The following is a 17,309-nucleotide window of genomic DNA, read 5'->3' as shown; positions in this document are numbered from 1 at the left end:
ATTATTAATTTCGTAACTTAAAAAATTCTTTTATTCAAAAATGATAAATCCAGAAGATTGTCTTGACGGAAGGATAGATTTTGCAAAAAGATTAAAGAAAAAGACAATAAAGAAGCCATTATCAGCTGCAGCGAAGAAAGACCCTCCTCCAAACGCAGAAAATATTGAGAAAACATTAGCACAATCCACTGACGAAGCAATTATGCAGATGACTTCAGCAGAAATTAAATTCCAGAAGCAACATACAAATTACATCAAGAAATCTATTGAAAGCTTGAAAGGTTTGTCTCATAAACAGATTATTGAAAAGGCCAATAAGTCTCTTGAAAACATTGCAATGCATAATGATCTAGAAGGTGATTGATTTATATATTTATTTGGGAAATTATATCTGGATTCCTCAATATTTCTAATATTTTTCGACAATTATACAAAAATCAGCTAAAATAGTCAATAGTAGCTGTTAATTCAAACAACACCTTTCCATTTTTCATTAATATATTTAATTTTTTCCATTTATTTCTATATATCTTATTCCTTCAATTTAGGAGCAATTGGATATTACAGTGGCACAGAAATTATATGTATATCGTTTTGCGAAACTTATAACTTTTAAAAGAGTAAAAGCTTGTAATTTTTTTTATAATCATCAGATTTTTTTTTAAATAATGTCTCAGGTTGAGCTCTCAATAATGAGTACTAGATACGCGCAAATTATTTGGCTGTTTCGCAAAGTAAAAATGATCAAAAAGTGAGAATACTGCTAGAATTGTAAACGTTAACGTAACAGAAAAACGAAATGAGTTTTCAAGGAATTGTTACCCCCGAACAGATGGAAAGCCTTCAGAATGCATTCGATACATTTGATTCCAATTCGGATAATTGTTTGGAACCAAATGAACTTGAATCCGCTTTAAGAGCCTTAGGATTCAATCCTAAAAAGGAAGAAATTCAAGATATGATCGAAGATACAGGCAATACTCCAATTGACATGAAAGCCTTTGTTTATATTGTTTATCATCATTCAAGAAATGTCGATGTCGAAAAAGAATTAATTGATTCTTTCAGGGTTTTCGATAAAGAAGGAACTTCAAAACTTCCAGAATCTAAGATCAGAGAAATTCTAAAGAATATCAGAAAGCCTCTCACTGATGATGAAATTTCTGAAATCTTAAATAGAGCACAGAGCCAAAATGGTTATGTTAATTACGTTTCTTTTGTTCATGAAATGATGAACCTTTAAATGGTCCCATAAATGTTGATTATTATTAAATATTTAATTTTTTTTTGTTTAAGCTGAACTTTATTCTATATAGCTAAGGATGTCAATTCGGAAAATTGTTTTCATTTTAGGAGAATATAATTTTCCTTTTCGAAAATTTAAAAAGTGAGACGCGCAGGATTCGAACTTTTTTAAAAGTTGATTTAAATATATTCTAGTGTGGATTCTAAGGATAATATCATATTTAAAATAAGAATATACTAGTTTAGGTGGTATAATTTTTTTCGATAAATTTGAGAGCATGTACGTTTAGGACATCAAAAGTGTCAATTCGCTCAGCGAAAGCTGAGCTAGCTTCGTTCTCGAAAGAATAGGGAAGGAGTGAAAGAGAGTGATACAGATGTTGACACATTCATATCATTTCAACAAATTTTGATCAAATTGAAATGCAATGAAATTCAATTCACTTCATATCCTTCAGTCAGTACATTGACATCCTTCTACATCACAATGATAACTCGTGCATCAATAGTTCTACAACTAACTCAGAAAAAACAAGATTTTTCCTTCCAGCTTACAGCTTTTAAAAAGTTTCGATGATAAAAATCACTCTACTCTTGTTTATCGATATGTTGTGATAGTAGGTAAACGTATTCTTATCGATATTAATAACAATATTTTTACGAAAATCTGAACCAATTACAGAGTTATTCATAAAGTTTATGATAACTGTAATTACTTCATCTTTGTTTTATATTTGAATAAACAATTTAATTTAATTTGCATAATTTTTTTTAGTTGAAAGACAGGAAACTTAGTTGAGTTTGTATTATTTTTATCGTTCAATTCATTGTATATGTGAGTGATCCAGATATTTAAGATATTTAGAAAAAATTTATTAATTTGATTAACAAATTTTAATCAAAATAGCAAAAATCTATTTGATAGCTGTAAGCAAATAATAATTTCTATTTCAACCAAAATCACTTATTTTCATCTAAACGTATAAAATTGTCAATTTTATGAGAATAAATTTAAAATCTCATGAAATATAAAGGAGAGTAATATTTTTCAATTTTCTTTTTTTCTTTCTCTCAAATATTTTCTATTGGGAATTTTCTTGTTATCAAAAAATAATTTTAATATTTGTTTATTTCATTACATACAATAAAATTTTAAAAACTCTATTTCTTCACAAGAAAATTTTTTTCCTTCATATGAAGAAACATTTTGTTCTCCATTTGATGCTGAGTCTAAATCTCGATTTTTGAATTTTCTTCTTTCCAAATTTCTTTTTTCCAAATTAGAAGTTTAATTCAAATTTTCAATAGTTTATATATTTTCTCAAACCGTCTTAGATTTTCTCACTTTTTAGGGATTTTCTCTCAAAATATACAAAAATAGTAATACCAATACATGTGTCTAATATACTTTAAAACCATCGTGATAAAATTCAAAAACGAAGAGTTCTTCTCTCCAAATTTTTTTCAAAATCAAAAAAATGAGATAAAAAAATATATTTGGAAAATTCATTTTTAGCATTTTAGGAATTTTCTCACTTTTCTTCCAAATTGACATCCTTAATATAGCACAAAAAACACATCATCACTATATAAATATGTATTACTATCGATGTTTCATTGATCTTATTAATCTGGTGGAAAACTTATTCAATGAAAAAATTCAGAAGTTCATTCAAATTTCTTTATCCATCATATATCATCAATGAACTTTGAATCTTTGATACAGGCTCCAGTTGATACTTCAAGTTTTAATAAAAAGTATGGTGATGGTAATAACAAATGTACAATTCATAAAAGAAAAGATCAGTTATTTAAAACTTATAAACTTTTAGACCATCCAGATCCAGAGTCCACCCCAAATAGTACCATGCTAAGAGACATAATTCCCATTACAATGGATCATTTCTGCCTTCCAAAAATTAAGAGTTTATATTTTGCAAAAAATGGATATTTATCTGCTTCAATGGAATACATAGAACACGAAGATGTTAAAAACATTAACGGGCTTATGGAAAGGCTAAATACAAAAACAATTTATTATATTTTTAAAACACTTCAATATCTTCATCAGCACGGTGTTCATCATTGTGATTTAGATCCTCTAAATATTCTTTTCAAAAGAAATGATGATATTTCGATAATTGATTTTGATACTTATAATAGAGATGGAATTAAGCACACTCAAATATTTATTAGGCAACATGATCATGAATTCAGTGATGAATTTGCTTTACTCATGTTTTCCATTGTTTATCTCATTAAAGAAAATTCATGTCCAAGTCAATTAGGATCGAAACTCTGTGATTACGCCAACACGGTAATACAAGAAAGCTCCAAAAATTACCAATTAAAATTAGAAAATTTAAAAAAGTATGAAAAATCTAATAATTTAGATTCGAATTTGCAAGATATATCTGATAAAATTCATGATTCATGTGAAGATAACAAAAACTGTTTACAGTATTTCATTGATGCGTTCATAAACAGTATCGAAAATGAAGAAAACCACAAATATGACAGATCTAATGGTAGTGAAAGACTAGAAACTCTTAAAAAAATTATTAATGATTATAACAGACGATGTATGAACATGCATTTCATATCAGACTCATTGAAGAAAGGTGTTTTCCTTTCCAGTTTTATTGATTATGCTTTCGAGCAATCTAACAAAGGAGATTGCGATGCAATGGCATTTCTCGGCGAAGTTTTCTTGACAGGAGTTGTTTCAAATCATGGTGAATATGCTAAGAAGTACTATCCAATATCTCACACGTATGTCAAGCAAAGAATCAGAACTGCATATTTGTTGATCATTAAAGCAATGAAAAATGGTTCTGATTTTGCAAGAGATCGAATTTCCATCGGATTACAAATCATGAAATCGATATTGGAATCAAAGCAACCAAATTTGAATAATCAAATTCTATTGGCTCAAATGTGTGATGCATTCGGATTCCATATGTTCAATTTCTGGGAAGGTGATGAATTCAGTGAATATTTCTATGAATATGATAATACTGATGTTAAAGAATTAGACCTCCTTGAAATGCTGAAAAATCCTGATCCAGAAATAATTTATGATTCTCGATTCAAAAAACTATGTACTGACAAAGCAAAAGAAATTTACGAGAAAGAATCTGATTATCTTTTGCTGATGATGAAGATTAGGACACTTTTGCTTATTGATCCTACCAACCCAAAAATATCAAAAATCTTCAATGAGTTCAAGACAAAAAATATTTTTAATGAAGACTTCATCTTCGAAATGAGCTCCTATTATTGGATTTACAAGCCAAAAGGATATAAAGATTTCGAGCAATATTTCAATTTGCAAATGTTAATGCACAAAAGAGTTTCTGATCCAAATTCAGTATTGAACAATTCTATTGTTCTTCAAGCTGATGTCTTTGAACACCTCTTGGCAGATTATTTCCAACTTTTCTGATTTTTCTCAAAGATTTTTCTTTGTTAATAAAATTTGCGTATTTTTATTTATAAGATTTTTTCATTTGTCTAAACTCAATTAAGAATTATAAAATATTATGCAAGAATTAAAAATTCTTTTTCACTTCAAAATTTTTGGAATCAAATTTTTTCGCGCTGACTTTTTCAAAAATTGAGGGAAAAAGTCACGCGAAAAATTGTAATTTTTCTTGACTTAAATTTTGAAATAATCTGATAAAACCTCTGAAATAATTGATAACTGTCAAATTTCAAATTGAATAAAGATTATCATTTCTCTCATAAAAGTGAACTTACAGATACGGAAAGGAGTGAAAAGTCATCAACCGAATAATTTGAAATTAATATCTAACTATCCAAAATCGAAGTTCAACGCAAGAAAACGCAAGAAAGTACAATTGGTCCGAATATTTTGGCACTCAATCCAAGGTTGAACAGACAAATAAACGAAGTCCATTCTCAGACACAACAAGTTCTAATAATTATTACGTTTTTATTTGTTTATTTGAAGAATGCAAAGGAAGAGGTGCAATTTACATCAAAAGAACAAACAATATTTGCACATTACTTGAAGATTCCATATTTAACAGTTGCAGTTCCACTTCTGATGATGGTGGTGGATCTGTTTACTATAGCTGTTGGCTAAGAGGGCAATTTGTACAAAAACGAACATGTTATTATAAATCAATAGCAAACAATGTTTACATGTCATTTTTTCAATGGTGTAAATCTAGTTCTTCATATAAAAACTACGCAATTGATGTTTCTGTTTCTAATTGCGGAGCAAATGAATCAAAAGGCAGTTATACATTTAGTGTTACATATGGTGATATACTTGTTTCCAATATCAATAGCACAAACAACAAATGCAAACAATATTCATCATATAGAAGTGTCCTTACAGGAAGTTCAGGCACATGTAATTTCTCAACATTCAGAGGAAACAACCAAACTGGAAGTGAATCAGTTCGATTTTCGATTACTCCTGATAGTAAGAATGATACACAAACAGTTTCTTATTGCAATATTATTGGAAATAAATGCGAACCAATCACTACTCAATCTTTATTTGCGAGTACATACACAGTTAATGTTAATCACTGCATATTTTTAAATAACATTGCAAAGTTTATGTTTAATAACCGTCTATCTTATGATGATGCTATAGATTACAATTTGACTATTTCAGATTCATATGTTGATAATCAGTCAGTAGCTAATGGAAATGGAAGAGTTACATTTAATAATCTAAAACAAAACTCCGATTTAAATGAAATGCCTCTTTTTTACACAGAAAATTGTTTTATTGATCCTAAAGAAATTTCTAATAAATTTTCATATCTTACTAAATTTTCAAAAACTGCGTTGGCAGGATTATTTACATCCAAAAGAAAATAAATATTTAGTTTCATTAATAATTGAACATTTTGAATTGGAATAATATTACACTACAAATTGAAGACATTTGATTCTTTTCAAACTTTTTAATAAAATCATATCTTATCTTATTGATTTAACAATTTAAGAAATTAAAAAGTTTATTACAATTAATAATTTAGAAATCATCTTCAATTGGATCAACACAATCATCGGGGATATTATCAACACGGCTACGATCAAATGTTGGTTCTTCGTCGACATATTCAACACCGGCCATTCGGTAGATCTTCTTAAGTTGTTCGACTTCCATGAACCATTTAAGATCAACACCATTCTTACGCATGTTTTCAAGAATACGCTGAGCTTGTGTGAAGTTGCCAAGTTCAACAAAGTACTGAACTAACAGCATGTAAACGTCTTCAAGACGCAAACAAATATCAACACCACGTGTCTGCAACAGCTCGTTGCAAATGCACTGCATACGCATTGGATCCGATTGCACACATTCTGATGCTTCGATGTACATCTCAATCCATCGAATCTTTTGAAGCTGCGACATAACAATTGCTTCACGATCTCTTGTCATATCTGTCTTAGCCATTGTCTGGTGAGCGCGTCTGAGAAGATCAAGCGCTTTCTTGTAGTCTTGGAAGTCATCAATCTCCGTCTGTGCTGAACGTTCTAAGAACTGTGAGATTTTGTCGTATGAACCAGCGCGTTGATAAAACTGCATTGCAGTGATAAACAACTGTTCACCTTCACGAGGATTCTGTTCAGAAAGATAATCCGCAGCCATAATGAATGCATCCTTACGCTTGAGTTTGTTAGCAAATCTGATGACTTTCTCTGGATCATCGCCACGGATTATGTCTTTCATTGCTGAAATGTGGTCGTTCAAACGCATCCAAACTTTGCTTGCGATATTGTACATCTGGAGCTGTTCGCAAAGAAGAGCAACTTGTTTGGCTTCAAGTTCGTCCTCTGTCTGGCTGAGCTCTTCCATAAGTGATTGTGGTAATTGAACATCGTGGTCGTTGCAGATTTTGCTTGCAAATGTGAAATTATGTGCCAATGCAAGGAAATATGCAGCGCGTGTCCAATCTTCTCTTGAAACAAAGAAGTTTGCAGCATTCTCAAGAACTTCGTGGTCTGATTTATCTGTGATTGTGTCAGCAATCTCTGTTAATGCACCAACTAATTGGTTTTCAAGACATAAACTGATTGCTTTGTTGACACGACCTGCGCGGTGCCACAAAAGAACTGCAGTTCGGATGTTCTTGTCTTCTTCGTATTTCTTTGCAGCTTTTGCAAGTAATGTTGCAGGAGCTGAAAGAGACAATGAAAGGATTTGGTTCTCCATGCCTTGTTCGAATGCAAATTCGAATGCGGCCGAGTTCTGGTGAGCGTTCTTGAAAAGATTAAGGATATCTTTCTTCATGCTTTCTTGTTCTTCACCACTAACTGTAGGAAGTTTCTTAATCATGAGACGCGCTAAACGGCAAATAGCACCGCGATCACCTGTGTTAGAAACATGTCGTGATGCTTCTTGCCATTGTTTAGTAATGCACAAGACACGAAGGGATTCACGGATTTCACCACACAAGTCATAGTGTGTTAGTGCAGTTTCGAACTGTGTCTTGTATTCGTAGTAACGACCAAGCCACAAGTGAAGTTGTGGATCTGAGTTGCCATCATTTGCTGCTTTGAAGATGATTGATAAATCACCTTTGTGCATAGCCATGCGAAGAATATCGGAACCGTTTGGACCACTCTGTGCAAATGATTTTATAGATTCTTGTTCATTGCCTTCTAATTCGAACATGGAACCACGCAAATACGATGCAGCACGGATAGGCAACTTGTCTGTTGGTGTGCAGATGGATGCAGCTTCATCAAATGATGTGGATGTGATGTTATTTAAGAAATCAAGTTTGTCACCTGATTTAACTTCAACAGCCGATGTCAAAACTTTTGAGCAGATGTCTGCAAGACCTTTTTCGCCGTTGTTGATACAGAACTTCATAGCGCTTCGAGCAACACTTTCTTCTTTAATAGCACTGACAATTGTTTCTGCTCCTGCTTTGTCACCAGTAAATATGCAGTAGTAGATATTTGTCAGGATTCTTCGTGTCTGACCTTCAAGGCCATCGACATCGACAAGCTGTGGAATCAAGAGTGTGTTAACTGAGTTTTCAGTGGAAACTTGTGAACGAGTTCCAATGACACATGTGTAGATTCTCGGGACTTCGACTTTGAACATAAGACGTGTCTGTGATGATGGACGGCTCTTCATCATCATTACGTTCAAATCGGTAGAAATGAATGCAGGAATAACGAATGACGGCGTTTGGATGCAAAGAAGACGTTCTGAAACAGTATCCCAAAGATGGACAAGAGGAATTCCACCTTCTGGTTGCATAGAAACTGTCTTCTGAAGTTTAGGAGAGTGTAAATAAATGTTGTTTCCTAATTTCCATCGACCGCGATCCATAACATCGATGGAAACTGATAAACAGTAGCCACCACGTGAGATTGAGATGGATCTGATCCTGTGATGCGGTTCTGGAATATCTAACTTGGATGTGGATTTGTATTCAGGATTTCGTTTAGAAACATCGAATAAAACAACTTCTTCTAAATCGGAAAGAAGGCATAAGAAACGGCCATTGATAGATGTCCTGATGATTGTGCCTTTAGCATCAATAGGAACAGAAACACGCGTTTCGCCTTGTTTGTTGTGGACTTCAAGTGTTTGGCCGTTAACTGCATAGACTGTGTCTCCCAAAATTTCGATGTTTGTCCCTGGAATTGGGAATTGTGAGATTTGTGTCAGAGAACCGTATCCCATTGAGTGCATGTACGCTGTCGTCTTGGATAAGATAAGCAAGTTGTTCGCAGATGCTGACATTTTTTCAATTATAAAATCAAATTTTTGTCTGAAAGCTCCTGTCAACGAAATACTTCGTGCATCTGTTTGTACTGCTGTGATATCCTTTGAAACAACACATCTAATTGGAGGAATCTGGCAAGGAGAGAAAGATCCGTCTGGTAAAACAATTAAAGCCTCTTTTGTATATGGAGACCATATGATTTTCTTGGCATTAGTTGTGGTTTCAAGGCTGCGGACAATGGAAAGTGCGTTTTTGTCTTCTTCGTACTTCCATAACATTAATCTGCCGCCGCCTGTCATACAAGCAAGCTCGCAAGTATCGCTGTAGAACATTGTGCCAATGATGTTGTCTTTTTCGTTTGGTTTAAGAGTTAATAGTATTTGGCAATTATTATCGATAATATACATTGTATCGTTGCAGCAATAGCAAAACTTATCATCAGAAATGTGTGAGAAGCAAATACTCTCGCCTGATGCAAGCTTAGATTGTGATAATTTCTTGAATTTTGGCGATGTTGTATAAATTGTTAAAATGTTATCTCCGCTCAATGAATAAACAATCTTTCCATCATAAGAAAGATTAATGTAATTGATTGGTCGTGGTAATGACGTGACAATTTCGAGTTCTTGTTTTTCGACGTATTTTAGAAGTTCGCCTTCATCATTCATGGCGTAGATTGTATCTTGATCTTCGAATGTATACGTGATTGATAAAAATTTGTATGCAGTTGGTTTAGATGACTGAAGTTTAATTTTATTATTGTCAATATTCCATATTCTGATTGTTCCTGTAGTTGAAGCTGTCGCAAATTTATTTTTGCCCGGATGCCATGAAATTAAGGCAACGCTTTCCATGCCAAACTCATCTGAAAAAATTGTTGTGCCATTACTCCAAATTCCGACTTGGCCATCTTCAAATCCAGCAGCTAATGTATCAGAAGCAAGCGACCAAGAAATTTCAGTGGCATTTTCTGTATAAGAAATGACGGATTTTTCTGGATTTCCTTCAAAAGTTCCAATAAAATGAATTTTATCATCAGAGCCTATATAAGCACATGTTCCACTATGGAAGGACCACGCTGTTTTCTTCAGACCAGTATACTTCTGGCGAGTTCTTGCGTCTGATCTCTTCATCAAAGTAGATACTTTTTTTTTTACTTACACTGCGCAAAAACTTATTTACACTCGGTAATTGGAATGAATTGATCATATGGTTTACTTATGTATGAGTAACTAGACATCATCTGATGGGAAAATTAGTATTCTATGCAAGAAAAAATCAATTATTCATTAAAATATCTATAATTTACAATTTCCTCTTAATATTAGCTCTTCTAAGTCGATATATGATCAATCATATAGTTTATTAGCTTTTAATTCAATTAATAAACGGCTACATTCACATAAATTTTGAGTTTATTTTATAAACGTTCATTGTAAAAATTCATCGCACTCTAGACAGTCCAATCAGGGATTTTAACATAGCAATTAACTATCTGCAGAGAGAGTATGTAATGGGGCAAGTTAGATTGACCTAGTTTGTTTCTTATGGAATGAATTATTTATTTTAGTATATTCAAGGCCAAAATAAAATATCGTTAGACTTTTACTCTAGTGCTAATCTTGTTAAAGCAACAATTCTTTATGCAGACAAATATGGATTAAATCTACCTCCTCATTTGCTTGATTAAGGATGTCGATCGTAAGTATTGTATGTGTATTGCATGTGTTTGTCTAAATAGTCATAAAATTTTACCAATAATTCCATTTGAAAATGTAAAATCATCCGTTATGAATGACGAATATGGAGATTGAATGATAAAGATATATTATATTCATATGATATTGATCAGAAGCATTAATTAATAATCAATTGTGGAAATTTTGAGTTAAAGTAATTGATGAGAATAAACATGAAAATGAGTTGAGCTACTCTTTAGAAATTAATCGATTTCATTTTTCGGCAATTTCGATGAATGTGGGAAGCATTGAAAAAATAATTTAATCGTTTTGAAATTGACGGTTATTTTTTTAATCATATAATTTTCAAATATATGATATGGATTATTAGACAACAATTTATTGAAATTGAAATGCTATCATTCAAAAATTAAATTGCAATTGAATTGATTCAATTTTTTGCGATCGATCCAATAATTAAATCTTATTATTTATACATATTTCAAAAAAATTGAATGCAGAAATGTTTAGATTAGTAAAATAAAATTTTTTATAATTAATTTTGAATATATTTTAAAAATTATTGCAATTGCATAGAAAAAAATTCAATCAATTTTTGTTATCAAAACGATAGACCTCGATAATGTCGCGGCGAATCTCGATTGAAACAGAAGATTTGACGAAATTATCGACGGAATATATACTAAATGCAGTTGATAGTCTCCCCTCTGTTGGGATTGAGGCAAAATCATATCGAGACTGCATTTTTATTCTATTTTTATATTATCAAAAGTTTACAAACAAGTCCAATTTAATACAGCTTATCTTCATGCTTTGGCACTACGTTCAGATCTTCGCTGCCGCCAATACTTTGCCTTTAGTCCTGACTATTGTTGAGCAAAAACAAGATATAATTTCAAATGCGTTACTAGTTGTGCTGATGTTCATTATACCATCATCATTAGATCAACCGAATGTTTATTACATTACAAGTTTCCAGCTAATCATATTTCTATGCATTTTTATATTTTGCGTATCTGTGTATCGAATCAAGAGATCAAAAACCTTTAACTCATGGCAAATTTTCTTCTCATATGTCTTTTCATTCGAAATTTCACGCGTTCTTTTGCTTCCAAACATCATTTTCGTTTCAAGATCATTAATTTGCTCATTGGCAGGAATATATCCATTAACATTGCTAAATCTTACGCAAGTCTTGTTATTGGTTGCGCATGTTAGATTGTGTTATTATGCCTCTTTATTTTCTTTTTCATTTTTCAAGACCACACAAATTCCTCGAACTTTATTAGTACTTCCCGAGCATATACAACTCTATATCCTTCCATTTATAGGCTGGGGATGCTTTTCATTAGGAACAAAAAATCAAGGCATTACAAGCTTAATTGTTTTTTGTATCCTTTTAGGTATCGTTTATTTATACATGGGATTATATCCTAAATCATTTAGAGGTACAATAGACCCTGTTTCAATGGCAATTGCATTTTTATTGTTTTTTCAAGCGGGATCTGGTGTCATCTACATCAAAGGTCTCAATAAATTCAGTTACACATACTTTATAGTTGCATCTCTAGTTATATCTCTTGGTATTTTTCTGATTTCTTCCAATATTCAAAAAGTTATTTACAAAGTTTATGAGAAAAGATTGAATTCGGCATCAAAAATAACTGATCTGGACATCAAATCATTCGGAACTTTCCAGAAATACCTTTGTGTCGCTTATCATACTCATCATAAATTTTTATTAGATGGATCAATGATAAACTACGCTTGTTCTCACTATCATGATATCCATTCATGTCATATGTTGTTGAGGTTAGCACTTTATCTTCCAATTTCTACTCCTTATGTAGAACTGATCGAAATTAACGCTTCTTCGTTAAATATGAGCTATACAACACTAGCATATTTTGTATTCGAATACAGAACAGTTCAAGAATGGCGTTATGACCAATTGGATCCTTTTGATAATGAAAATTTGACGAAAACAAACAGAATTGTCAAAAATTACATAAAATTTGCATTTTCTTATGCGGGATTTATACAAAGGGAAGGATCCAAATCCGCTTTTATCTTCGGCCAAGCACTCAACGAAGCTGCAACCATCATCGAATCGCACATCGACAGATGGCTGATGTTCCATCCAACAAGAAACCAAGTCCTCAAAGTTGCTGCTTATTTTTACGACCATTTAAACATAAACCGCCAAAAAGCGAAAGATTTACAGCAACAAATGGTTTTATATGACTATTTCACGTTGATATTACCTAATTGGAGAGAACTACAGACAATTAATAACTATCCAATCGATGCTTATTCGATACCTAGTTTCCCAGATAGAATACAAACAATGTCAAGTGATAATATAACAGAATCAACGACACAGAACGACAAATTCTTTGCAAATGACATTGTTTACACTGAAACACGTTCATGTATGAATGTTAACTTTGTTATATTACTTCTTTGTGTATTAGGATTGACACCATTTATTATTATGATTTATATTTGTTGTAGAAGTTATCAAAAAGATTTCAGAGCCCTTGTTATGATGACTGATTATTTCGGACAACATGTTTATTATGTTTGTGGAATGATGTTGTATGGAATTGAGCCTGGTTACAATTCAAACATTACTTCAGAAGAAAAAGTTTTTGTGAGTAATTTCATTAATGAATTTGCAACTCAACATTCTTATTTATACACTCAAATCATGTTATTGCTAAAGCATTACATGAACTTGAATAGAACATGTTCTCATTTGTACTTGACTCCTTATTTTCCAAGTATTACAATGAGAGGAAGTCCTCGTGTTTATTCTTATGATTCGATGATGAGAAGAATACAAACATCTGTGAGAGAAGTATTCCCTGAAAACGATTTCCTTAAGAACAAACAAGAGTTTAATGTTGTTGTCAACATGTTTGCAAATGCTTCTTCTTATTTTGCAATATTTTTGAAAGATTACAACAAATGTTTGACTGATTCTTATGATGTTGCAAAGTATGATATATACAAATGGTGTATAACATGGGGTAGTTTCATATTCTGTATCTTGTTGATACTTATTTCGATTCCAATTACTTTGGATGTCGTTTTGTTCAGAATGAATAAGAATTTTACAAAAATTGATTCAGATAACGATTCAAGGTTAATAGAAGTATCGTTATCGCAGAAGTATTATGGATCAAAATACTATATTTTTATGACAATTTTTTATTCTTTAGTCGCATTTGGTATTATTTTTCTAAGTATTATAGCAAATAGAGTACTTATGTTGGAGTTGCAGCATACCGTTGAGGAAATAACTGAAGGAGACGTAGCAGATATCATGCAAATGGGTATTTTAGGTACTGGACTAAATTCGATCGAATTGTTTGGTATGAATGCGAACGTTTCCTACTCAACTCTGTATAGAAATGTTGCGGCTGTCACTGCGATGTGGCATCCAAGCGATGGAAAGTGGGCTTTTGAAAATGACACTTCATCTTCAACGCCTCTGTTTGATGTAGTCATTTTATTGATGAAGCAGTTGCATGGAATGAGAATTGTATACAATAGAACAGAAAATAAGAGAGGAAGAGACATTTTTAATCATATATTGCGTCCTTTAATGAAAGAAAGGATTATTAATAGGACAAGTAGATATACAGTTGATATGCTAAGAGTTAATATGGAGAATGGTCAAATACAAGCCCTCCTTTTCGGTTTAATAACAATTGTTTTTTATATAATCGGTACAAATATTCTGTACTTTACAAAATCTGTTGTTTTCACAGAATTTATATTGAAGCTTATTCCTTTTGTTCATCAACAGACAACGACTAACACGCAGGATTCCATGAGAATGTCGAATTTAATGGAAAGTAAATTATTGTTAGATATCATTGGTTGTCCTGCCGCCCTTATTGATAACAATGATAATATCGCTTTCGTCAACCATGAATGGATGACTGTGTTTTCTGGAGCTCAGACTTCTTTTGTTGGAACAAATTATCATATTTATGTGGGACATGACCCTGATTTAGTAATTCACCAGTCTCAGAATGAATACAGAACATTAACTATTACCAGATCATCAAGGATTATCAAGCTTAGGAATCAAATTGATGTTATGGAAGACGAATACAGTAATTTGAATTCGTCAACAAGGCCAATGAATGTTTTATCAACTGAAGAAAAGGAAAAGAAAGTGATTTGTGCAACAATATCTATCATTTCATATAATTTGCAAAATGAAGATATCGATATCGTGAGAACTTTCTCTGATCTCCTATTTGAATTGATTTCTGATGAGTTGCAGATTATAAAGGATGCAAAAATGTTCATGTGGTCATATTCTGACATTACAATTGCGTTTGGATTCGAAGAAGAATCATTAGTGTTGCCTGCATTGCAAGCAATTCAACTTGTTTCAACATGTACGCAGATGCTCATTGAAACAGAAGAATTATTTGGTCTGTATTGCTGTTCTTCATTGATGATTGGATGTGTTGGCGATTCCTTTGATGGAGCAAAGAGCAGACCTTGGAGATTAACAAATTCAATCACTCTTTCTGCTGATGTAGCTCATATTATATCTAATTACATAGCAGATATGACTTATATTTTAGATAATGATATTGCAGTTATTATTATGGAGAAAGAGGATGAAGATATAGAACAAGAAGAGTAGAGTGTTTATTTTAATTAGAATATATGTAATTTTTGTTTGTTTTATTTAATAAAAAAGTTCAAATATTATATTAATATTCATGAATATCATTTTTGTGTGATTTTGTACCATTATCTATGTTTGGAAAAGTAAGATTCTGCAAATGAGTTTGTATATAAATTTAAATTAGGTATGTTTTGCTTCATATATACTTGCTCCTTTAACTTTATGTGGAAATATTTCACAACGTATATGATTTGTTCCATTTTTCTTTGAGTTTTACTGATCAATGAATGCAGAACAACTTGAAGATATCTTCATTGAGAAAATCTCTAACATAGAAATATTAGACGAAAACGAAGCAGACACTTTGTCATGGTTCCTTGACGATTATAAGAGAGTTGCGGGCAATTTTATAGCTCAGATATTTTATAGAATAGTTAGCCCGCAGCAAGCCAAGAATAATTATCATGAAATTCCAATTATCAACTTATTTTTAATACTTGACGTCATGATATCAAAATGTGATCCAATTTATCTTAAAAAAGTTTCAATAGTTATTAAAGAATGTGTCCAATCGGCTATCCCAAGGATGGATCCACAGACATTCAATAAATTACGCGAATATATTGATGTTTGGGCAAATAATAATACTTTTACCCCAGAAATTACAGAAGAACTTCAAAATCTTTTCAAAACTCAAAATAGAAAGTCGCATCAGGTAATTATGGCTACACCTCTTCAGCTAAACTTTCCAGAAAAGAAAGCTGAAGAAACTCCAGTATCTGAACCAAAATATGCACGTGGATGGATGAAAACTTTAGATCAATGGCTAGTTTCTCCTCAAGATTTGTCATTAATTCCATTGAATCAAGAATAATTTTTTATTTTTGATTAATTGATAAATAAATGTTACACATCATGCTTATACTAATTTTAATATTATTGTTTTTCTATGATTTCTTAATCAATACTAATTTTACAAAGAGAGTGAAAATAAAAGGATGATAAAAACAATATGTTCTAATAAGACGCATTGAATTCAGCATTGCATTGTCTCATACAATGAAATATTGTTCCGATATGAAAGATATAAAGAGAAATAATATCTGTAAAAATATTCTTAATAGTTGAGAAAGATATATTTGATAGATAATATTTGTGTAGGACTATAGCTCTTTTAAATATGAAATCCATAATATGATAGCATGATAATGTTCGAAGTTTGGATAATAGAGTGATTAAATTAGAAGAATGCTACTACCAAAGATAATAATTCATTATTGTGGCACTCTCATTCTAGTACGCGTTGATTTTTATTGCATCAGCTGATAGGAAATCAGATTCAAGGTTAAGGGTATAGTCCACTAAAAATTTTTAAGTTTTGACAATGAAAATAAGCTCTGTGACCATGTAAATATATATCTATGCAAAACGAGAGGTTATGCCATAATTTTTTTTAGTTATCAAATTTCCCTTTTTTTGAGAGAAGTCTCTCAATAATTTGAGAAGAATCTTTGATATAAAGAGATACACATTTGTAGAACGAAGTAAGTGTTTTCCAAACATTTTATATGTTTATCCTGTATAACAATATAAAGCTGCATAGTGCCATCTTGTGCGTTTGCTATTTTATGCACTTTTCATTGAGATAATCCCTCTTCTCGGGTGATTTTAACAGTCAACTCAATTTTAAAATAAAGATTTCATCAAAATGATTTCGAAATTCGGATATTGATTATATAAATAGCACTGTTAACATATTTTGGATGAGTAAAAAATACCTTGTTTTGTATGCATTTAGTACACCTTTATTTTTGATTAAAACTATAAAATTTTTATTCCTTATATAATAAATAGTATATGTTACATAAACATGAAATTCAATAGCATTCAATTTTGGATTTTTTAGATTTGGTAAATTTTAGAAGAAATAAAATCAGCAATCAAAATAAAGAAACTTTTTTTGTATCTTCTATG

General features: G+C 31.5%; 7 protein-coding genes across 7 annotated transcripts, besides 1 other annotated feature; 6 read left to right on the top strand and 1 right to left on the bottom strand.

The window, feature by feature from the left end:
• Window positions 1–10: 10 nt before the first annotated feature.
• Window positions 11–580, top strand: TVAGG3_0983500 (eukaryotic family of unknown function (DUF1754) family; the record flags this gene model as incomplete). Its single annotated transcript, XM_001579460.1, has 1 exon — window positions 41–364. One exon carries the CDS (start codon window positions 41–43, stop codon window positions 362–364), a length of 324 nt encoding a protein of 107 aa, XP_001579510.1.
• TVAGG3_0983490 (calcium-binding protein family) lies at window positions 581–1,261 on the top strand (the record flags this gene model as incomplete). The annotated part of the gene is made up of 1 exon (XM_001579461.1): window positions 800–1,243. One exon carries the CDS (start codon window positions 800–802, stop codon window positions 1,241–1,243), a length of 444 nt encoding a protein of 147 aa, XP_001579511.1.
• Window positions 1,262–2,947: 1,686 nt separating this feature from the next.
• TVAGG3_0983480 (protein kinase-like (PK-like) family) lies at window positions 2,948–4,728 on the top strand (the record flags this gene model as incomplete). The annotated part of the gene is made up of 1 exon (XM_001579462.1): window positions 2,948–4,690. One exon carries the CDS (start codon window positions 2,948–2,950, stop codon window positions 4,688–4,690), a length of 1,743 nt encoding a protein of 580 aa, XP_001579512.1.
• A 343-nt stretch (window positions 4,729–5,071) lies between these two features.
• On the top strand, window positions 5,072–6,105 carry TVAGG3_0983470 (uncharacterized protein; the record flags this gene model as incomplete). Its single annotated transcript, XM_001579463.2, has 1 exon — window positions 5,413–6,105. One exon carries the CDS (start codon window positions 5,413–5,415, stop codon window positions 6,103–6,105), a length of 693 nt encoding a protein of 230 aa, XP_001579513.1.
• Window positions 6,106–6,165: 60 nt separating this feature from the next.
• Window positions 6,166–10,129, bottom strand: TVAGG3_0983460 (ift140/172-related cilium protein family; the record flags this gene model as incomplete). The annotated part of the gene is made up of 1 exon (XM_001579464.1): window positions 6,263–10,111. The coding sequence occupies one exon, from the start codon at window positions 10,109–10,111 to the stop codon at window positions 6,263–6,265; it is 3,849 nt and encodes a 1,282-aa protein (XP_001579514.1).
• Window positions 10,130–11,293: 1,164 nt separating this feature from the next.
• TVAGG3_0983450 (uncharacterized protein) lies at window positions 11,294–15,351 on the top strand (the record flags this gene model as incomplete). The annotated part of the gene is made up of 1 exon (XM_001579465.1): window positions 11,487–15,350. The coding sequence occupies one exon, from the start codon at window positions 11,487–11,489 to the stop codon at window positions 15,348–15,350; it is 3,864 nt and encodes a 1,287-aa protein (XP_001579515.1).
• A 267-nt stretch (window positions 15,352–15,618) lies between these two features.
• Window positions 15,619–16,209, top strand: TVAGG3_0983440 (uncharacterized protein; the record flags this gene model as incomplete). The annotated part of the gene is made up of 1 exon (XM_001579466.1): window positions 15,619–16,209. The coding sequence occupies one exon, from the start codon at window positions 15,619–15,621 to the stop codon at window positions 16,207–16,209; it is 591 nt and encodes a 196-aa protein (XP_001579516.1).
• A 475-nt stretch (window positions 16,210–16,684) lies between these two features.
• Window positions 16,685–16,706: a mobile genetic element.
• Window positions 16,707–17,309: the final 603 nt, after the last annotated feature.

The sequence above is a fragment of the Trichomonas vaginalis genome, chromosome I (assembly GCF_026262505.1).
Source record: "Trichomonas vaginalis G3 chromosome I, whole genome shotgun sequence".
Lineage (NCBI taxonomy): Eukaryota > Parabasalia > Trichomonadida > Trichomonadidae > Trichomonas > Trichomonas vaginalis.
This window is presented reverse-complemented; position numbering and strand designations above follow the sequence as displayed.